Raw genomic sequence first — 22,540 nt, forward strand, 5'->3', positions numbered from 1 at the left:
CGATGGCCGGATTGGGTCATCATGAGTGGTGTGCTCATCCGCTGAGCTTCTCATTACCTTCATCCAAGGGGAGAGGTGATATCGTACTATGCCAGCTATTACGTGAGACCACCACGAACGAATGGAGTCTCTCGGAACTCAGAGCTCTAGTGGGGAAAGTCTACAAAGTCTGGATCGTATCGCCCGCCGACGCCCATGTCTGTGCACGCCCTTTCTCCGTGATTTGCTGCAATGCTGCAGCGCAGCAAGCTCGTTGACTTGCTCAACTTTTTTTTGCCGTAACACCTACCGGTCGGTATTACCCTTGACTAGGACTCGTGAAATCATGAGACTCGTTGCCAGCGTCGATATAGTCTTGCTGAAGAGCCGTGATCGATCCACCCTCCCCGCAGTATATGACGCTTCGATCTATAAAATGAATCACCTCTCCTCGCAACAACCGTCGATGCACCACTCATTCCCAACACTTTCAACGAATTGAATTAACCGAGGTGACTCCGTGCCGCAAATGATGCACCGTACCATCCCGTCTCAAGCTGATATCGGATGTCATGGTTACCCAGCTTCCATCTATTGCCCTGCTGGGATCCGCTTTCCCCACCATCCGCATCATGCCACGGCTTCCACCTTCTGCACCACCGATGTCCCCACTGCGCGGTCCGCGGTGCCACGCTCGGGGCATAAAACCGAAATTCTTTGGGAAATTAGCTCCCTCCCAATCAACCCCAATCCAAGCGAGCGCTCGCCCTTACGAGTCCCCGAGGAGTCTCCGCCGTCCACGCGGGGAGCCAGCTGTGGGAGCGTCAGCCACTGACGACAACAGCAAAGGTTGGGCCCCGTCAACAGGAGGATACATACTTCGCCTGACCGTCGGCAGAGGATCTCAAACCCCTTGTCTACCCTTCACCACCACCACCACCACCCACACTCCAACTACTACTACTACTACTACTACCACCACTACTCTTATCATCGTAGACCAGCAGACCATCGGCATACATCATATCCGGCCGGTCCCCCAGCGCATACTGATTCAACGAATTCGCAACCAAATACTGCTCCGCATCATACGCCGTCAAACTCCAAAACTCACCCCGCACCACCACCGCCCTGCCCAGAAACCGGAAGATGAACGCCTCCCTCGGCCCCAGACTCAACACCGAGCCGCCCTGCCCGGCACTGTACGACGGGTACAAGGCCTTCGCCCGCCACAAGCGCCAATTAGCCGGTAAGACGCGACGAATCGGCGCATCACGTAGTCTGGGTCGTAGTCGCCCTGCGCGGTGGAGGGGAGCTGGACTAGCCCGCAGTGGCCATGGTTGTAAGGGAGGCTGCGTATGCGCGGGTCAAAGGTTGGCCCCTGCGCGTCGTCTGTTCCGCCGTGGGCACTAATCCGGTCCTTTAGCAGCCGGGTGACCCGGTCCAGGTCAGAGATGTCGCCTGGTGGGTTATTGGGCGCCATGCGAGCTGTTAGCTGCATGATCTTGGTGTCAGATGGGTCGAACTGCTCTATAGTAACAGTCTCAAGTTTAACGAGTCCCTTGTCCTTCTTATGCAGAGCCAAAACGTGCGGAGCCGAGGGCAATATTCCGGTTTATACAATTGCTACGCTGGAACGACGGTAAGGAATGCAACACGCCTTTCCGATCGACACTTTCTCCACAGGCTTTCCCCGTGGGTAGAGCCTTCTTCGCCTCTAGGCCCGTGCGAGACGCTACAGTAGACCGATCGGGAGCAGGAAAGAATAAAATGGCAGTGAAGTCAGTCAATGAGGCTAAGCTACCTAAGCGAGTGCCGCGGATGACAGCGTGCACGTCCTGAATCCCGGGAAAGCAATGCCCGAGATCATCAGATACCCACCCTGTGGTGGTGTATGCGGGGGAAAAGGAAGAACAGAGGGCCGTTGAGAAGTAGAATCAGCGGGCCCCTGCAAGAACCTCGAAAAATACAGTGCAAGGCAGTTGAGAAAATCACAGAACGCATCACATGCATCAAAGCGCTGAGGTCGCGGGTCCAAAGTATAAGACAAGTATCACAACATAAAGAAAGCATCAACAAACAACAGAGCCAGGGGGCAGAGTTCAAGAATGTAATTGGAAAGGCAAATCCGCCATGGTATGCATCAGACAAGAAGGCTGGAGAATACAGATGTAAAAGGATCTGTCGAGTATAGTTCATAAAGTATGGAATAGCCAGTGACCGACCAAAGCGTCAGGGTCAAGAGTTGGTGCAGGGGGAATTGGAAGGTCCCAGCAACTTTTGAGGTGGAAAGTAACCCTTGTCCGGAGTTGAAGCTCAAGCTGGAGCGAAGAACAAAGTAAATCCGAATACAGGTACCGGGTGGTGTATGCCCAATAGATCCACCGTAAGAAGGGGGGACGAAAGCCGATTATCTCCTTGTAGATACCTAATGGGTGGGTATCACCTAACTAGCGCCTGTGTTATAATCCAAGAAAGGGATGAAGAGAAGCACCTTGAACGCCAGCAGCTAGTCCAGCAGAAAAAAGAAAAAAAAAAAAAAAAAAAGAGATAAGTAATGGGAAGTTGAAGTAGGGGGCGGGGAGGTATGGTGATCGTAAGAGGATGGGTTGAAGGGTCCATCAGAGAGGTGGTGAAAATCCGGTATTCCGCGGACGAGGTTCGAAAATCGAATAGATATATGAAGGTGTTCGAAGGTATCATAAAAGGATAATGAGGTGGTGGGAGGAATAAGGGTAACGGAATGAGTGTGGTTTTCGAACGGGTGTCCAACAGCTCATAGAATACCAGAATCCTTCAAGGCATTCTGCAAGATGGTTTCTTTGACCGCCGCAAAGACCAGTCGGATATTGGTGGTGTCGGTTGCTTGTGTGAGACTGCAGGAAGATAAAGGTATCAGGATAGGGCTTTCGATATGGCACCAACACGCCTATGGAGACTTACTGGGGATATAGATTCAGGTGAGCCCTGTTCACCTGATTGAATCGCCAGAGAAGATACTTGGCAGCGCGGTTAACATCATTCCCACCCGAATAATCTGGGAAGTAGTTGCTCAACGGGGAGCGAGGCAGCTTTTGGCGGAACAAATCGACCTTGTTCAGGAACAAGATGATGCTCGTGCGCATGAACCATCGAGAGTTGACCACGGAGTCGAAAAGAACCAGACTCTCCATCATTCGATTCTGGAGAATGGTGAGCTTTCGCATGGAGGTAGTGTGGGGCGAGGGTGTAGCCTTACCTGATTGCTTTCTTCCAGCAGCGTCTGGTCATATTCACTCAATGCGACGCAAAAAATGATAGAGGTCACGTTTTCGAAGCAATGAATCCACTTCTTTCGCTCGCTGCGCTGACCGCCCACATCGAACATGCTAAGAAACTGATTAGTGACTGACGATCAATGTGGTGCGAGGCATCGGTCCACCTACTGGATGCTCAATTGGCCCATTGTGAATCGTGTCTCGTATATACCGGTTGTCTTGGTACGTGCTCGGAGGACGTCGGACACATTTGGGATATAGTCCGGTGCTGTTATTCGCTTGGCTTCATCGAAGAAACTAATCGCCAGTCAGCACCCAATCTTGCGACAAGGGAGGATCAGTCATCGCTGCGAGCTTACTATGGCGCGGAGTCCATCAGGTAGAACTCATTTTGTCGTTCCAGGACTGTTGATGTGCACGGGTCATTCCAGAGGTATGTGACTGCATCGCCAATTTTCGGATCGAGAGGAGTATTGGGGTCCGGATCCACATGGTATTCTTCCAGGAGTGTGATGTAGTCCTTGACCTTCTGACTGGACGGCTCGAGGTTGAAATGGTGGTATGCATCGATAAGGGCCTTGGCACAGTCGAGGAGGTTCTTGTATACGGTCAACCGGTACAGAGCCAGCTCTTCCACGGTGTAGCCATTTTGATGGATAATCTTCATCTGCTTGACGATGGTGGACTTGCCACTTTCGCCGGAGCCTGCGATTGCGAGTCAACTCAAGCCGCTCTTGTGCGCAACGACCCGCGCCGGAGCTACCTACCCAACAGCAGGATCTTGCATTCCCTGCGTAACCGTCGCTGGTCTTCCTCGAGCCTCCGGTCGATCATCTGACTTTTCTTCTTCTGTTCCGCATCCCCCGCGGCCTCGGAGCTGAAACACAGCCCCATGGTGCACCAGTACCGTGATTTGAAATCCTTTCTGGTTCGTTCAATATCCCAGACTAACAGGAAGCGAGACCCAGATGCCGCGCGCGGAAGCGATCGGTATCAGCCCGTCGGGACGGCCGCAGCCTTCGCTTGGTTGCAAGACGGCCACCCACCACGCTCAGGGTTATAATCGGCGCCCACTAGAGACGGACGTGTATCGCTGAGGATTGCGACGAGTGGAGAATCGCGAGGAATGGATCTCGGTGAGCGTGAAAGGCGGGGAGAGGAGGGAGAGGAGGGGGGGGGTGAGAGAAGGAGAAGATCGGGAGAAGGAGGGCGAGGGTCGTGAAGAGTTTCGGAGGAATTTGCGGCGAGCGGCTTATAGGCAGGCCACAAGTCCGGAGCGTACGAGAATGGGGATTGGAAAGAGGTAGGAATCCGGAGGATCGGAAGAGAGGGAGATCAAAGAAGAGTCAAGAGGTGTCGTCCAGTCGGTGCGACCATCGTCATGCCTGGGGAGTGGAGATGGCAGGAGGATTACGGGGGTAAGAAACATGTACGGGTGAGCTGACATCGGGCCCGTAATTACAAGCTGTTTTCGCCCGACAGGCCAGCTGGACCAATTCGTTGGTTTCAATGTACGATACTGCCCGGGCTGTCTGTACGGCCCGTACCAGGTTTGGGTGTTGGGTACTCACACACAATGAGTTACTACACTACCACACTACGAGATGACAGTCCTCAGTACACTAAGCACTAGGTTGACGAGACTCGTACAGACTGCAAGTTACGCTGTACTCTTGACCCTTCGAGGCCCCATGTTCGCCCTTCTTGAGTGGCTCGAAACCTTCCAGGGGCAAGCTGGGGCCAGTAACTTTGGTCTTATATTTCCACGAAAATTCGTACATCGTATGGCGGGGGGCGCCATGCCGGGACAAGCGGCAATTCCCATCGCGCCGAAGGCCGAGAGCCGTGAGTTCAAGGGCTGTGAAGGCTGTGAAGGCATCGGGCGCAAGGACTTTAGTAAGGAGAGGAAGGGTAAGGGGAGACGGGGTTGGGGCGCTAGCATGACCGATGCACTCGGGTTGCTCGCTGACAGACTAGACTCCGGCGGCTCTCCTAAAGTTGCTTAGCTGGGCAGGCCGGGTGTGGTGTGCGGTGTGCCCTGTTCGCCTCACTACCTAAGTTGTGTGACCGATACCTTGAGTAGATGATCCTTCGAGGAGCTCGAGCAATAGTCTGATCTTGGGTATCAGTGGACTCTGGGTCATGATACCAAAAGGCTCCTTTCTTCTGGTAGGAGGAGAGTACTCCGTACTGAAGCGTGTACCCAACCAGCAAACCCACCGGAGCTTTGCAAGTGGAGAGTCGTGACGCACATGGGGAGACGCTCTCATGCCTCAGGCACGAATGCCCCAATGCCGTGTTCACGTGCCTCCCCACGTTCTGCAGGTGGGCCAAGACACGAGAATAGACGGCTGAAAGTCAGATCTAGGGGACACTGCATATGTACGTTGCTCAACTACCCCAACAAATGCCAATATGGCTCCTCCAGATCTCTAAAGTCGAGGTGTGCTGTAGGGTGTCCATCCTCAAACAGCCCTCTGGTGGAGGGATATGCAGGGGTGCAACGTGGGAAGGGCCCCATATATATTTCCGAGATCTGCCCCAACTTGGCTGAAAGCATTCCCCCTCCTTAGGTTTCTATGAACTTTACTCGGAGGCTTACTTTGGGATGAGAAAACTATGAACGCTCACTTTTGGAGGAGAGTTTAATTCGGAAGCCCTGCCCCTCGGACACGTCTTTCTCTTTTGGTTTTCCGTTTCGTGCAGGTGGCTTGCTTGGTCTCACGTGTCTCAGTCTGCAAAGCCCGACCTCAGTGACACCGCCCGGACTGGACTGAATCAAACGATGCCGGCCTAAGTATATTCTATATATACGGTGTATAGATACCAGGCCCAAGAGATCGGGTCCAGAAACGCTTCGCGCTCAACCACCACGTCACCGGACCTCGAACAAAGCAGGTATCGATGCAGGAGACACGGAGATATGGCGGCCTGGAAGGTGTGAGATAAGAGCACTCCGGCCTGGACGAGGGAGGGACGGGTAATAACTTGGCTCGCATGCGCCCAAGCAAGGCCCAGTACCTAGGGAGAGATAGCAGGGCTGGGGTAAGGCACTGATTATCTTGCCCGGAATTAGGAATGAGGGGGGGAAAAGGTATGCGAGGGGAGGCCCGAAGGCCTCAGTACCCATGGGACAATGCGCCATGAATGGCAGCCGCACACCGCAGCAGGTGTCATGTGTTGGGAGCGGGCTAAGCGCGGTTAATGAAGGGGTTACCTTCCCGTTCCAGGCTGGGTTCGTTTCGTCCAACTATGTACTTGGCGACCGGTTACATTGCGTCTGATGTTTGTAACAGGCGCGAGGTACTATCCCTACGTGTGTACGGAGTACATAGGAATATGTGCGGTGTGGTGGCACGTAAGGCGGATCGTCAGTCTCGACGCGCGCAAATGAGAATGTTCCAGCTGGTAGGCTGGGAAACCTCTTCCGGGCTATCGATCCGGGCCTGGCCAGGGCCGCGTGGGTGGGCGCGAGGCGTCGAAGAGTGGTACACCAGGGCGCACACACGAGATGGGCCTCGTCGAATAATAGGACTGGAATGAGCAGGGTAAAAACAAGAAAGACGATGGTCCGATAGGCCCAAGCTATCTTCGGGACGATTTAATTAATCGACCAAGGCCCTAGAGGGACAGCTTCTGAACGAACTCCCCTCAACTCCAAGACCAAGAGGCTCTTAGTCAGCCACGCAGAAACCTGCCTGGCGGTCGCGAACGTCATCGTCCTTGTTTTCTGCGCTTTTCACCGAAAGGGCCCTACCCCACACCTTCACACCCTGCCCACCACTTCTCGGCCATACCCCCTTTCCTCCTCCAGCGACTCTCCATTCACTTGTTCAAACCAGCCGGGTGCTCTCCGCATCAGTCCTTCTTTTATTGTCTTCCAAGATGGCGGAATTCGTACGATCCCAGATCTTCGGCACGACCTTCGAGATCACTAGCCGGTTCGCATTGCCTAGCAGCATAGCTCCGACGGAACCCCGATTGCTGAGATTCGCACGTTTAGGTATACGGACTTGCAGCCGGTAGGCATGGGCGCCTTCGGGCTTGTCTGGTATGTCATTGTTCTACTCCGAGCGGCCATCGCGCCCTACGCGCCATATCCCGGAAGCTGACCGGAACGTGACCCGATAGCTCGGCGCGAGACCAATTGACCGGCCAGCCGGTCGCAGTGAAGAAGATCATGAAGCCCTTCAGCACCCCGGTCCTCTCCAAACGTACCTATCGTGAGCTGAAGCTGCTCAAGCATCTGCGACACGAAAATGTGTGTTACCCCTCTCTCACCACTTGCCGCGGGACCGTCTCGCGCGCGCCCGCAATGTTAACTGACCACCCCTGCAGATCATCAGCCTGAGCGACATTTTCATCTCTCCCCTCGAGGACATGTACGTCGGGCCCTTTGCCGGATGTTTGCGACATGCCAGTGCTAATATAGCTGCAGCTACTTCGTGACCGAGCTTCTGGGAACCGATCTCCACCGCCTCTTGACTTCTCGCCCGCTAGAGAAGCAATTCATTCAATACTTCCTCTACCAGATCCTCGTGAGTCCCGAGAGCTGCCGGAAAGCACCCGCTTTAATTCTGACCCCCCTCACAGCGTGGATTGAAATATGTCCACTCCGCCGGTGTGGTCCACCGAGACCTGAAGCCTAGCAACATCCTCATTAATGAAAACTGCGACTTAAAGATCTGCGATTTTGGTTTGGCCCGAATTCAGGACCCGCAGATGACTGGCTATGTTTCAACAAGATATTATCGCGCCCCCGAAATTATGCTCACCTGGCAAAAGTACGATGTGGAGGTGGATATCTGGAGTGCTGGCTGCATCTTCGCTGAGATGCTGGAAGGGAAACCGCTCTTCCCCGGAAAGGACCATGTCAACCAGTTCTCAATCATCACTGAGCTGCTGGGTACACCCCCAGATGATGTGATTCAAACCATCTGCAGTGAGAACGTGAGTCTTGCGCAACCATGCAATGAAAATCACCAGATCCACTAATATCTGATCTATGTATAGACTCTGCGATTCGTCAAGTCCCTTCCTAAGCGCGAGCGCCAGCCTTTGGCGAACAAGTTCCGGAATGCCGATGCTGATGGTATGCGATTCTCCCGATATTACCCCTCCCACCCTCCAATACTGTATGGTCCCTAATAATTTTGGAAGCCGTGGATCTGCTCGAGCGGATGCTGGTGTTTGACCCGAAGACGCGGATTCGTGCGGACGAAGCATTGGCCCACGAATATTTGGCCCCCTACCACGACCCCAACGATGAACCCGTTGCGCAAGAGAAGTTCGACTGGTCCTTCAACGATGCCGATCTGCCGGTGGATACTTGGAAGATCATGATGTATGTTTTACACATGCACATAGAACCTTACCACTTACTGACAATCCTGGAACAGGTACTCGGAAATTCTCGATTTCCACAACATTGAACAAGGGAACGAGGCGGGTCAGGCTCTGGTCGCGGGTGCAGTGCAGGGCAACGGCCCACCCCAAGCCTACGCATAAGTATCAACTAACAGTCTGTCAACCTTTTCTTTCTGCTCTTGATACTTATTCTCGGGTTTCATGACTGTTCGTGGAAGCCCAAAGCATACTGTATCTCCGGGGAATCCTCTGCAACATTGGCGTGAATGTTGTTGTTTTTTCTTTTCTATTCTTCTTCTAATTGGAAGCCATTGTCCATAGTTCCTTCGGCGTCGTCCAGAACTGGTTGGTGAGGGGAAATTACATGGTCTCGAGCGTTGTTGCGTCGTGGCGTACACTCGTGTACCTTTACTTAGTGCCTACCTAACGGATATCCTATGCCACATCTCGGCTTTCCGTTTCCGTTTTAGTGCTCACCCCTCGCCGCTTTTTGATCACTGAGTAGAATTGAGCACGTCCCTGAGCAGCCTGAGTTCGTCAGTGATCATTGCTTACTCAACCCGATCCACTCACTGAGCCTGTTCTGAACATCCTGATTTGATCACTAAACCTGGCCAGAAGCAGCACCGATCTGCTTACTAATCTTCACCAGTAATTATAATCCAACTGAGACGCATAATAGACTGGGAGAGCGAAGGCCCAGTGGTCAGATGATGCGGAGATCACCTGAGGGATGTGTGAAGAAGGGAACAGCTGATCGGACTAACATGGGCCCGTTTGCATGAGAGCTCTCTACATAATAGCGGACACCCCCATGGTTTCTTCTTCACTTTAGTCATTTCGGTGAATGCACCTGGTTTCTTTTCCAGCTTGGCTCCTTCATAACATTAACTACTTAAAAAAAAGACTAAGACTAGATAGTCTAGTCCCAGTCCTAATAGTTAGGACCGGACCTAGTCCTTACCAAGGTCTAAAGCTAAGTATATTTTCTATTCTAATTTCTCTATTTTCTTATCAGATAAAAAATCCTTCTTATTGTTTTATTTTCTATCGCCAACTAATTTATTTATTTTTACTAAGCGGTAAGGCTGTTCCTAGCTTCAACTATAGCTTTCATTGATATAGCTATAGTTTCTAGCAGCTTTCTAGCAGCCCTATTGATACGGAGGTCTAGCGCGCTCCAGTTTTAGATCTTTTAATCTTTATTCTTCTCTTACCCTTATGCTTTAGGGGTTCCTCTCTCCCTGTTAATTTGTACTCTTTTATCTTCTTCTCTTGTTTCTATGAGTTCTTTCTATTTATTCTCTTATTTCCTAATCAGGTTTTTTTCGATTTTTAAGTCTCACCTTTCATCCTGGTAACGATTCGGATCCGGTGTACATAGGTGGGAAGAATAGGTTGGCATGTATCTGTGAACGACCGTAGCTGGCCTTGCCTCGTTCAAGATGTCTTTGTGCTCCATATAATTAATAGTGTACTGACCGTGGCAGCAGACTTAGGTATAGTGGGACTGGTGAGTACAGTGGCAATGTCCTAGTTAGTTATGTTAGGGGTAAATATAGATGAGCCACTTATTGTAGACTTTTATATCTAAGGATGATAAAGCAGACATTGTCATGGTTAGTTAATAGTCTTCGGCAAAGGATAATAGTAGCCATTGCAGCGCAAAACGAGACATTGGGCCGTTAGCTCATCCACGACTTGAGGACTCTGAAACGAATAATATGATCCAACCAATTTCATTGTGACTAACTATCCTATCCTGACACACTCGTCGCCATACGTTGCCCAGCATTACCAATATATTTCACCCAAGAAATCCGACCCCCAGAATCAGGGCACTCAGATAGTAGATAGAGAAACGAGCATAGTTGCTGACGCCACCACTTGTCTTGGTCGCACTTGAGCTGGCGTGCGTCGCTGTTGCAGTGCTCGATGTGTTTCCACTGGTGGCATTGGCCGTTGAAAGACTATACAGGGCTATTCCGGAGTGTGTCAGAGGGATAACCATCTGGTTTGAGCTAGTGTCGATTGCCACTGAGTGAGCGGTGACATTGTCTGTCTTCAGAGTTTGAATAAGAGTGTAGGTCTTTGCATCGATGATTCCCACCTCGGGCGACGGGGCACCAGTCTTGCTGCCACCAGCAAGATTCTGATAAGCCGAAGCATAATAGAGCATCGTGGTTGGATTGTATGCAACTTGGTCAACACCAGCAATGCCGGATATATTAGCCAGCACCTTGCCGGTTGACATATCGAGCACTTGGCTGAAGGCAGTTCCGTAGGTCAGGATCTGGTCTTGGCTACAAGCGACAAAGAGGTTCTCCTGTGGCCCAAAGACGATACCTGCCGGGACACATTCAGATAGTGGGGTAACCTTGGCGATAGCCATTGCTGAGACGTCAATCTCGGCGATTTCGCCGCCTGGGTTGGCGTCAGTGCTGGGGACGGAAACATAGAATTTCCCGTTGGTGGGATTCCAGGCGGGTTGCTCGAGACCAGATGCATTTTTGAATGCAATACTACCGAGGACCTTTCGCTGGCTTGCGGAGATGACAGTCACAAATGGTGGGACATCATTGGGGCTTGTGACAACGATAGTCTGGGTTTGAGGGTTATAAGCAAACTCGTCGGCCCGCTTCTTGGAGCCGGTCGAGATATTGGCTATAATGGTATTCTTGAACAAATCCACGACTTTGACAGAGCCATCTCCATCCCCGATGTACAATTCGTTGCGGTCAGGCAGAACGACAAGCCCATCAGGTCCAGATATCGAGGAATCGGTCTTGTTTTTGGTGAAGCGTTGACCGATGAAGCCGGTGATACTGGTCTTCTCCTTGCTGGTGGCTAGATCAACGACGTGAACAACGCTGTTCGTGCGATCAGCCAAGTAGTATGTGCCGTTATACACGGCACCCTGATCAACGCTGGTTGCGTTCTTCGGTGTCCAAGGAACAGTGGACGCCAGCTGGTAGGAAAGCCCGCTGACAAATGCCACGTTATGGAAAAGAAGAAGAAAAGGGTTGACACGCATCTTCAGAATAGAGATTTCAGACTTTTCAGGGAGTAATAATGATCAAGGGAATAAATGCTGATGTCAATATTTCTCATGGTTTTGTATCACATCTGATCTCAGCTCAGGACATGCTCTGCGCTTTTATATGTCTGGATTCAAGGACATTTCGCCGACTCTATATCTTGGAACTCGTACCTACAGGGCTAAAATTTCCTCATGTCCACCATGGCGTTTCTCAAGGTCTGAACTCAATTGAATCAATGCTGTTGCCTTGGGAAGGTCTCCTGTTACCAATGCATGCCAAAGACCCCGCTCGTGGCCGAATGAGATCGAGTGGAGATGTTTCCTGTTATTCCCCGCAAGAGGGGTAAGGACCCTTGCCCTGAAAAGACAAACATACCAGCCTCATCCCCATACTCTAACCCGGAACAGAAAATGAATATGACGATTAACGCTGAAAATAAACGGGATGGTATTGCCTGTCGCTAATAGGGCACCGATACGGAGCTTCTCCGAAATCGCTATACTCACGAGGGGTGTGACCGCAAGTTTCAAATGTTGTGATAGATATCAACATTTCTAGCGACCAAACGGTCTTGGCGGATGTAGGTCCCCCAGTTTTTCCCGAGTTTCCCCGGAACTTAAGCCATTCAAGCTTTACCCCGTGTCTTGTCCCGTGGCCCGCTGATCGGGGTCAAGCTGTAAATTCGGGAGCGGGGAGCCCGGTTAACGAACGGATCCCTAGTTATTGGTGGAAGGGTCCGCTCGGCAATTTCCACTTTCTGAGTTCGAGGGGTCCACGGCATGGACGTACTTTGTGCATTTGCCGTATATCGCTGTAACCTCCGAAATTCGCTGGAATCCGCTTGTCATCTGTCACAGTATCGTAGAAGGAATGCTTATATTTTTGTTCTCAGTGGGTCAAGCATTGGTCCGCCGACCCTGCATAATCTGCGCGGGGTATACTCTGTGCTCCGCAAAGAATAGGTGCGGGTCATTTTGCGGAGAGTTCGAGTCTAGCTTTGTACACTATCCCAATTTCTCTATATGAGCTACTGGGAAATGGTACATTTATTGATATATGAACTCATTGTGATGTGAATTTCTGTTGCGGAGATTCAAAATCCTTCCTTGCAACTTTCCGCCCGACAAGCATTAATTTGTGATGAACTGACCTGCACAAACTTGATTTTGAAGGAGACGCGGCCCATGCCGAACTAGCCTTATGTTGGGGATGCCGATAAAGCAGCTAGCGTGTGTGTAATACGGACCAACTGCGGGGTCTGAGCGTATTAACGCAAGGAAGAGAAAACAATTCGAGTATGGACACAGTCCAGCCCGTTTCCTTGGTTCCCATTTGAGGAGCACTGTTATCAATATTAAACTTTCTACGAGTGGGTATGGGGGATGACACTTGTGTTAGCTGAGATTTGGCCACAGGCCGCTCATGATAAGCCCTGCTCAAGTCGCCAACCGAAAAGAAAACATTACTGCCATGGTCCAAATTGGTAGCGTCGGAGGCTCCCTTGTGAACTTCATACTGGCTGGCAAGATTGGTGAGTTGCCGTTAAAGTAGACCAACAATGATACCTTCCGGGTGGTTGCTGATGAAAATGTTCGAAAATGTCGTCTTTCGGCTGCTCGTCAGCTTTGCCTAACCTGGATCATCGGAACCATTGTATATATCAAGGCAAACGACAATTATGGTCAGATCCTCAATGGCCGCTTTGTCATGGGTCTTGGAATCGGCCAAACAACTGTGATCGCCCCTGCGTACATCCTCCCCATCCACATAACACGTATCTCACACACAATATGAAACATATAATAACTCCACAGTACAGTTACCTTACCGAAAGTGCCCGGAGGACCATCGGAGGCCTGTGCGTGTGCATCTTCACCGCAATGTCTACCTCGGCATCATGCTTGGCTACTTTGCCAATTGGGGCACTTCGCTACATATCCCTTATAAAAGCTGGATGCAGAGGGTTGGACCCTCTCTGATGCATGTTATCCTTGCGGACTGATTCTTATTATGTCCTTCTTTGCTATCGAGTCGCCACGTTGGATCTGCAAGGTTGGGCACCAGGACCAGGCCGCTGATGCGATGTCCAAACTTCGCAACTTCCTAGCTAATCATCCGTACATTTGTGCCAAGTGAATTGACACCCACCACCAGCTCGAGCGCGAGAAGGAAGCAATTATGGGAGTGGACACCTGGGGAGTTGTCAAGAAATTATTCTTGATTCCAAGCAACAGCTATCGGTTGTTCCTTGGTCTTATGTCTCAACTGCTTCGCCGTAAGTTTTTGTTCTCGTACTCGCCTTGTTACTGAATGAATTACCTAAAAAAAGAGAGCTGACCTCATCTCTCTTCTATTAGGGTGGAGCGGAGCAAATTCCATTACCATCTACGCACCTCACTTCTTCGCCCTTGTCGGCACTACTGGATAGTCTGAGAGCTTGTTTGACACTGCTATTTTTGGTGTTGTCAAATTCACCTCTGCGCTGATCTGCGCCTTCTTCCTGGTTGATTTCATTGGGCGCAAGCTCGATCTCCGTCTAGGTACCCTCGTGCAGTTCATCTCCATGCATTACGTGGCCATCTTAACTATAGTGCCAAGAATCGCTACTGGTAAAAGTTTCCAGGTGCAAGCGCGAGCACACAGCCACGGGTGGCATCGCTAAGATCTATTTCTCAGGTGTTAGATGAGCTTTGGGATGAAACAGCATTCAAGTAGGCCCCGACCCCCTCAATCCCTTCCTATACACGTTGTCACTTCTCTGACTTGTCCCTCAGTACCTCATCAAAGCGGAGATCTTCCCTCTCCGCGTGGATGCTCTCGGAACCAGCATGATCATGTGTTTCCAATTCATCAATCAGTATGGTAATAGCAAAGCCGTCCCCTTGGAAAAGCTCCCGGTCTCAAGCCACAGCACATATTCTGGTTCTTTCAATCTGTTACACTCGGTCTAGCTTTTGTCTGGTTCTTCGGGCCTGGGACCGAGCTAGCAGGTCACTGGAGACCATAGATGTCCTATTCGATCTTCCTTGATATTTTATTGGCCGTAAGGGCAAGAAGCTTACCAGGGGTCAGGAAGCATTGGTAGATACTGTGGGACAACTCAGCGATGAGAAGTTAGCTGAATTGGAGGCACAGCATAAGCATCACAAACATGCGGAGACCTCACACACTGGTCGGACCACTGAGGTGGCTTAATGCCCTTCAACCCGGGCGTAGAGAATGAAAAATGACAGGATGAGATGTCACAGTAGAGGTAAAAATGTCTTCCATGGAAACGTTATGAGTTTCAGATAATATATTTACTTGATATAACCTAGTGGAACAACAGACAGTTAGAAGTATGTAAGTAGGCCTGTAACTACAGTCGGTACAGACAACTTTCCGGACACCCCCCTTGCAATTTTAAAATATTACATAAGATTCTGCCAGCAGATGTTGCCATGGTAGCTATATTGGCTGACTTGGCTGTCTTGCTGTCTGGCTATCTGGCTGTCTGGCTGTCTGGCTATCTTGGCTGTCTGGCTATATTGGCTGTCTGGCTATATTAATATGTAGTATACCAGCCATCTGCGTCGATAATCGCCTGCACACGCCTAGGCATACTATCTGATAGTCTTTGTAATATCTTATGATCTATACAAGACTACGCTGTCTACGCAGCTAATATTAAGAACGACTGCGTTGCTTCATTATTTCGTATATGATATAGCTCAGGAAATATCTTTAATAGCTTATCTTTTAGCAACGCCTAAAGATTTTCGATAGGGTTTAAATCAGGCGAATAAGGCGGCCATTCTATAATAATATAGCCTTGTTCTTGTAGCTAATTACGTACGCAATATGTAGTGTGTACTGGAGCGTTATCGTGCATAAAGATAGCCGATCGATCCGATGTAGATTGAGATAATAACGTCGGTAGCTATTATCGATATATTTCGAGGATTCGTATACTATTAACACTACTACCTACGAGGTAAATCGAAATAGCTATAAAGGGGTATTAAGGCTGTTTGACGTACACTCCCTGCGAAAGACGCCTAAAATATCTATCGAAGCTGTTTATTATATAGTATCGGCTTTACCTCGCCTAAACGAGCTTGATCTTTTCGTCGAATAAACGTCTACTCATCGTTTTCGCTAGAACCTCGCTTAATTAATGTTTCATCAGACTAATAGACGTTTTCCTAATCACTCGATATAAAATCACGATATCTCTACGCCTATATAAAACGTAAGCGTACGTCACGCTCGGTTAATTAAGGTCGCTTGATCTTACGCCATTCTCGTAGACTAAGGTCTTTCAAAAGTAGCCGAAGTGTCTCGCGGCTAATCTTATTATCGACAAGATCAAGCAATTCGTTATATTTAATACCTAGCTTCGTTTAGATAGCGTCGAATAGGAGGTCTCGTTCGAATTCACTAAGGTTACGTAGCCGACCGGAGCGCTTACGTGAGGTGTTTTCGTAGCTACGAATAGCCTCTTTAAGACACGTATCGATGATTGTAGAGCGTAGAATATATAGAAATTCGCCTCGTATACGATTATATGACCATTTGGCGTTATTTCGAAGGCTGCATATACGCGAGCGAGTTGATAGTGAGAGTTCTTTACCTGCACCCATTATATATGTATGTGTGTGTGTGTATATAAGATAGGGGGGGAAATCTTACATATCCCTTATTCGACGCATTGTTGATATTATTGTTGATATTATTGTTGATGTTTACTATTGATCTATCATATTTTAATGGTTGCTAGGCGTTTATGGCTAATTTAGTAGGCGGTAAGATTAGGCGGTGGAAGGGTGTCCGGAAAGTTGTCTGTACCGACTGTAGTTCCTTACCTAATCAACACGCCATCTAAGTTAGTGACCGTCACTAGTTAACTAACTTAACTCACTACTGTACAAGTAGATAGGTACCATAATGTTTTTAGAATTTTATGTAACTTTATGCAAAAATAGTTTTTGTTAGGGCCCTATTAGGGAAGCCTAGTGGTTTGTGGTTTGGTTACATTTTGGTTAGTTTGAAACCGCAACTATTACGGTTTGTTTTTGGGGGCAAGGTTTGCCCCCTAATGGCGGTTTTGGCGCACTCTACTCTTGATCTACAGTGGGAGTGCAAAGTTTGAAAATATTACTCTTCACCGCTCAAAGCCTACCGCATACTCCGCCTACCTCGCACGCGCAAGGGTCCTATACTATTACCATTTAGCCTTCCACATATCCTATCACACTGCCTACCACATTACCTAGCACACTGCCTAGCATAATACCTACCATACTGCCTACCATACTATATTAATACGCCTCACACAACATGTAGGTAGGCGACGGCTTATCTTTCTGCCTAGACCGGCGGAAAGGTCTTGGCATTAAGGGAAAGGGTATCCACTGCCACTGTATTAGTCTGCACGTTACTAGGCGTTACCATTCTTCCTAAGTTCAACACCAAGCAATAAGCATAGTAGGGTACCGCGCGAGATATTAGGATTACCATACAATACCAATGAAAGATTACGCACAGGCCCAGGGTTAGCCGGGGAAATGTACAGATGAGTATGCTGGTTCCACGGGAGAAATTAGGCATACATATAAAAGAAAAACACGGTAAGAAATGGCAGGACGGACGGGGGCCAGCCCCTGCGGTAGCGGCGGCGACGGCACTTCAGAGAAAGCTTAAAAATGATTAAAGCCTTGGCCTGACACAAAGCAGGATCTTGGCTTGCTATTTTTTACCTCGGGGCAACGGGATGCGGCAAGATCATGGAGCCGTTCGATCCCTGATCTCTCATCCCTTGGTTGCGAGAGATGACTATTGATCTATTCCAGCGGCTTTCCCGGCTTGTATCACCCCGGCATCGTTTTGCACCGTGCACCACCCACTGACCACCCCACCGCCACTGTTCACTGTTCTGCACTTGTCCTGGGCACTCGAGCCACGAGTTGCATCACGAGGCATACACACCAAGCAAAAAGGTTGATTATGGGGTTGTCACTGCCCCTTGTTAATTCGACAAACAAAATTGATATGCTCGGTGCTCAGGCAATTTCCGCATCCCGCAGGCCCACTTAAATGGAATTTGGCTACAAGGTAATGTAGAAAGTTGCAGCCTGCCATGCCGCAGCCCCGCGAGGTGGTGAGGTGGACTAAACGCTGCTGATCCCTGAGATAATATAGCAATCAAGGGCACGCGGCGACACACGTGCTGAGCTTCATTGACGATAAGCTCTCCCGTGCTAGCCGGGAGATGTCACTACCTTGTCCTGACAAGCTCATGCCAAGACAGCATTATTATCTTAGCTTGTACGTACTGTACGGTACCAAGGATTTCACATCGAAACTTCAAAACATACGGAAGGTAGGACATGATAGGGCAGGGTTAGATTGGATTGAACAGAAACAACGCTCTCAATCCCAGTCTGCTGTAAGTCCCAGTCTATGATTCTTGTCCTTGCCCTGCTTCGACTGCTCCATTATTGATCTTGAGCCAACCCACAGAGATTATGGACATCATATCAATATTGCATAGCTGCAGTGCATTTACCACGAATCCACACTGTTCTTAGGAATGGATTCCGCAGCTAGCCATTGTGACCTTACGGCCCATGATGGATCCTTGCCTTAGCCTCATATATCGAGAAAGCAGCCATGGATCCCTACAAGCATCAGGACACCTGCACGTGCTGGTTAACTGATCCACCAAGGCGTTGAGATGATGGATGGAACTGAGTCGAGCATGCCTCCGTACAGCGAGCCCGGTTGTCTATATAATCCAAAGGAATTGAAGTTGGGAATCTTTTTTTTTCTTTTCTTGGATCACGACGCTTCATCCTGCTTCCGGCTCAAAGGCCTTCAAGATTTGACTCTTTCCTTGCTTCCGGACCTTTCCGTCAAGAAAAAAATATGTACTTCAAGAACCCAACTGTTGCCGCCGGCGCCGCCGCGCTGGCCGTCATTGGCCAGGCCACCGCTCAGGACATTCTTCCCGACAGCGAACTCCCTCAGATTGGTGGTGGTTACTTCAATGCCAGTGACCCTGCGCTTGCTGGCTACACGTACAATGGTGTTCCTCCCTTCGCCGCCGGTGCCTTCGACGGTTACTACAAGTGGGCGCTGAACAACAACACGGTCTCCATCAACAATGCCACCTACCTGTCCCTGCCCTTCGGCATAACCGATCTGGGCCAGAAGAACACCATATATCCCTTCTACATTGTCAGCGAGGGAACCCCCAAGGAGATCACTCTCAACTCTGCCAAGTCTGACGGCGCTTGCGACCTGGAGGGTGAGGGCAAGGGCCAGGGCAAGGGCCAGGACAAGGGCCAGGACAAGGGCCAGGACAAGGCCAAGTTCAAGAAGATCCTCCACATCATCTTTGAGAACCAGGTCTACAACTGGACCATGAGCAGCCCCTGGTGGCAGGTGGCCGCTAAGCGTGGTAAGCTGTTGACCAACAGCCACGGCATCGCCCACCCTTCCTACCCCAACTATGCTTCCATTGTCGCTGGTGACTTCTTCGGTGTGAGCGCCGAGAATTTCTACTTCCTCAACACCACCTCCATCTACGATCTTCTCGACGCCAAGAACCTCGACTACGCTTCCTACGTTGAGTGGTACACCCCCGTCGCCACTGAGCGTGGTCCCAACGACTGCAACAACGCCGTCTTCCTCGGCCCCATGGATGGTCTTAACTTCCCCGATTCCTCCCCCATCTACCGTCGTCTTGATGTTCCCGCCCTGCTCTTCTCAACCTACGTTGAGCAATACAGCCGCTGCGAGCGTGTGCTTAAGGCCTCCCAGCACTTCTATAACGACGTCTTCTCCAACAAGTTGCCCGCCTACTCCTTCTATGTCCCTGACATGCTCCACAACGCCCACGACCCTGTCCCCGATGAGAGCATGTTCGACACCGCTGCTAGCTCTGGCATGTGGTTGAACTCCTTCCTCGACATGTACCTTGAAGAGTTGACCGCCCAGGGTACTCTCGTTGTGGCAACCTGGGATGAAGCTACCTGGCCCAACGGCAGCGACTCTGTCCCCAACAACAACAACTCCATCGCAACCATCCTCTTCGGCCACGGCATCACCCCCAACACCTACGATGACAACTACCTCACCCACTATGGTCTCCTCCGTGGTGCCATCAGCAACTTCGGCCTTGGCTCGCTCGGCCGTAACGACACCAACGCCACTAACGGTGACCTCACCCAGTTCATCAACTAAGCGTGGTGTTCTTACCCTATAGGGAGAACCCGTCAAGCTCCAACTCCCCCTATTTCTAGATATCTCTCTTTTTCTGTCTTACCCCTAGCCATGGTGACCTGATTATATGTTGTGCCTGGATCTGAGGCACCATGATTCAGCTCTCAGTAAGTAGATAGTTGCAGATTAGCTTTCTTCATTCATGAAGATAGTCATAAAATCAATAATTATTATTATTATCATCATCTTACCCGCAGCAAATATCTTTGGGCAGTTGTCACTCCACGTTTTAGACATGTAAGAAGAAACTGGATATATCGTTTTGGGAAGCTAAAGGTTGGTCTTCAAATCTTATCTAGAGTAGGATTCATTTTTGTTCTAGCGTTTCCATCAGGGGTCCACGGACATGTTGATCCAAAATTTATGTCTCATCCAGAGTCCAAATCGTAAAGTTGCTTGATGTAAAGCAGACCGGACCGCTTGGAATTTACAAATGAGACTTTCCTTGGAGGAGATGGGCCTTGCCTGGAAAATCGTTTAATAGTGTAGGCTGTTTTACTCCATCGCAATCAAAAAAGCACCGAATTCTTGACACGACGTGCTATGAATAATTGTAGTTCAAGTTGGACCCCACATTATAACAACGGATATTATTTTTGTGCTCACCATAAGGAGAAAAGAGTTTTCGTCGGAAAGCAGTCAAGGCTAGCCCCTGGGCGAAATGTAAATCTTAGGTACTCACAGATCGCCACCCTAGACCCAACCACAGTGGGCATGATTGTTGTAAGCGCACATCCTCTCTATTAGATATTGGGTCTAATACTATATCCGCAAATTGAGGATAATAGACATTACCTCTATACTATATCCTTAATAAGGATATCTATTAGATATCCGTAAGATATCCGTACTAGCATAACTCTCGCTTAATTAGCTAGTTTAGGTATATCATGTGAATCTTATATTATTTTATACCCTTAAATCTCCAAAAATTACCTAAATAGGTAATAATCTTGGTATATTATCTCATTTGATATCTATTAGATATCCTCAAATATCCGGAGAATATTATACTATATCCAGAAAATTGAGGATTGCGGATATTGGGTGACCTACCATATCCGCAATTTGCGGAGAGGATATGTAGATATCTATGGAGATTGAGGATGTAGCCGCAGTCTAGCTGTATCTATGATATTATATCTGTAGTTTATATTTTCAGAAGCAAGGTATTAAATGCATGTTGTGGCGATCAGAGACTAGGTCAAAATATTCTTTTATTTCTTAGACAATCTTAAGAGATTAGAGATCCCTTTCAATACCAGAGTTTCTCCATCGAATTAAAGGGGAAGGACCGCTAATAACTCAGCATCATTACTTGAATAGTAACTTGCAAAAATGGCCAGAGTCAGATTTCCCGTTACTACGCTAGTTACAGTGACTTATTCTTCATTTTAGTCGCCAGGAACGTATCTCATTCGCAGTAAAGAATTCTTCGTTTCCGGTGGATATGGATGATAACCCAAAGAAAGAATGTGTTCGAGTTTCTGATCTCGCTCAAATTCAACACATGAGTAATCTGCAACTAACTGCGGAAGAGGTCCACGATATTCTAAAATCATACTACAAGGTAGCTCGGAAAAGATTCATTGACAATATGTATCAATCTACTGTATGTATGCAGTTCAGGCCTCTCTTTCCCCTTCTCAATGACACCTTAAAGTTCTCTACATACCTTATGCCTCATTTTGTACCTCCAGATACCCGTGCCACACTTGAAAACTGATTATGGAATAAATGCAAGCTGCACGGCATTCGGAGGTTTAGTCGGTAGTTCCTCCACCTGACGCTGTGCTGCCCAAACCCCGCCTGAGCTCTCTGAGATTGCCTGAGAGCTCTTGAATGCTCCCAACTGAAGACCGAGCATTGTAATGAAGGTGAATAAAACGGGTGGGCCAAACAGTCGAATGGGGCGGCGGAGAAAGCTCGAGACCACTGCGGCTGCACCTTTAGCAAACCCCAGAGGATATTCCCGCGATTCCTTTAGGGGCTTGTAAGACAGAGGAAAGCCGGACATAACGTAGAAAACCGAGATTGCCCATGTCCCTGTGAAGGGTAGTCGTATAATTGGAAGTTGGATGATCCAATTGGTTTTAGCATGGGAATCCTCAGGTCGCGCACATGAACTTGCGAGTGCTTCTTGGGATAGACCATAGCCGTAGAAAACGATAGCCTGGTAGGCGTAGAGAATGTGGTAGTTCATGACAGCAAGAGCGGCATACCCTCTCAGACCGTCAAGCGAAGACGTGAAAGGGCGACATTCATGGGCCTCGGAGCCATGAATGAAACTTGGTAACAAGAATGAAACGAAAGATCTTGCCCATCTCGATGCCTTTGTGCTCAGAGCCGACTGGTGGATCTGAAAGGCTTTGGTGAGACGGTCCTTTAGGCCGTAATTGACGCTCTCGAGTATATGCTGCTCTTCGTCAATGCCTAGTTCGTGGTTGGAATCTTCATATTGGGAAGCACTGGATGATAATTGAAAGAAAGAATTCTCCATTGAGAGTGACATTGGTCGATGAACAAACCAGATCTAAGTGATGATCAAGGCTCGCCTCAGATTTAACTCGGGCCAACTCGTCGCTAGGGTACACTAATATAGTACAAATACTACTACTCGGAAATGACGTC

At 49.2% G+C, this 22,540-nt stretch overlaps 7 protein-coding genes across 7 annotated transcripts; 3 read left to right on the forward strand and 4 right to left on the reverse strand.

Moving 5' to 3' along the window:
- Nucleotides 1-609: 609 nt before the first annotated feature.
- On the reverse strand, nucleotides 610-1,480 carry N7482_005776 (DUF1254-domain-containing protein; the record flags this gene model as incomplete). Its single annotated transcript, XM_056687901.1, has 4 exons — nucleotides 610-792; nucleotides 859-896; nucleotides 956-1,179; nucleotides 1,236-1,480. The coding sequence occupies 4 exons, from the start codon at nucleotides 1,478-1,480 to the stop codon at nucleotides 610-612; spliced, it is 690 nt and encodes a 229-aa protein (XP_056543456.1).
- A 1,275-nt stretch (nucleotides 1,481-2,755) lies between these two features.
- Nucleotides 2,756-4,130, reverse strand: gpaB (guanine nucleotide-binding protein subunit alpha gpaB; the record flags this gene model as incomplete). The annotated part of the gene is made up of 6 exons (XM_056687902.1): nucleotides 2,756-2,855; nucleotides 2,923-3,161; nucleotides 3,218-3,347; nucleotides 3,405-3,533; nucleotides 3,596-3,941; nucleotides 4,004-4,130. The coding sequence occupies 6 exons, from the start codon at nucleotides 4,128-4,130 to the stop codon at nucleotides 2,756-2,758; spliced, it is 1,071 nt and encodes a 356-aa protein (XP_056543457.1).
- Nucleotides 4,131-4,927: 797 nt separating this feature from the next.
- Nucleotides 4,928-5,242, forward strand: N7482_005778 (uncharacterized protein; the record flags this gene model as incomplete). Its single annotated transcript, XM_056687903.1, has 1 exon — nucleotides 4,928-5,242. One exon carries the CDS (start codon nucleotides 4,928-4,930, stop codon nucleotides 5,240-5,242), a length of 315 nt encoding a protein of 104 aa, XP_056543458.1.
- A 1,879-nt stretch (nucleotides 5,243-7,121) lies between these two features.
- Nucleotides 7,122-8,744, forward strand: sakA (mitogen-activated protein kinase HOG1; the record flags this gene model as incomplete). The annotated part of the gene is made up of 9 exons (XM_056687904.1): nucleotides 7,122-7,177; nucleotides 7,240-7,287; nucleotides 7,368-7,497; nucleotides 7,575-7,618; nucleotides 7,675-7,774; nucleotides 7,830-8,186; nucleotides 8,250-8,328; nucleotides 8,397-8,580; nucleotides 8,636-8,744. 9 exons carry the CDS (start codon nucleotides 7,122-7,124, stop codon nucleotides 8,742-8,744), a joined length of 1,107 nt encoding a protein of 368 aa, XP_056543459.1.
- A 1,666-nt stretch (nucleotides 8,745-10,410) lies between these two features.
- On the reverse strand, nucleotides 10,411-11,637 carry N7482_005780 (YncE family protein; the record flags this gene model as incomplete). Its single annotated transcript, XM_056687905.1, has 1 exon — nucleotides 10,411-11,637. One exon carries the CDS (start codon nucleotides 11,635-11,637, stop codon nucleotides 10,411-10,413), a length of 1,227 nt encoding a protein of 408 aa, XP_056543460.1.
- A 6,913-nt stretch (nucleotides 11,638-18,550) lies between these two features.
- On the forward strand, nucleotides 18,551-19,870 carry N7482_005781 (uncharacterized protein; the record flags this gene model as incomplete). Its single annotated transcript, XM_056687906.1, has 1 exon — nucleotides 18,551-19,870. The coding sequence occupies one exon, from the start codon at nucleotides 18,551-18,553 to the stop codon at nucleotides 19,868-19,870; it is 1,320 nt and encodes a 439-aa protein (XP_056543461.1).
- Nucleotides 19,871-21,635: 1,765 nt separating this feature from the next.
- Nucleotides 21,636-22,409, reverse strand: N7482_005782 (uncharacterized protein; the record flags this gene model as incomplete). Its single annotated transcript, XM_056687907.1, has 1 exon — nucleotides 21,636-22,409. The coding sequence occupies one exon, from the start codon at nucleotides 22,407-22,409 to the stop codon at nucleotides 21,636-21,638; it is 774 nt and encodes a 257-aa protein (XP_056543462.1).
- Between the last annotated feature and the right edge of the window lie 131 nt (nucleotides 22,410-22,540).

This window comes from Penicillium canariense (assembly GCF_028826845.1).
Source record: "Penicillium canariense strain IBT 26290 chromosome Unknown utg000003l_segment0_segment0, whole genome shotgun sequence".
NCBI lineage: Eukaryota > Fungi > Ascomycota > Eurotiomycetes > Eurotiales > Aspergillaceae > Penicillium > Penicillium canariense.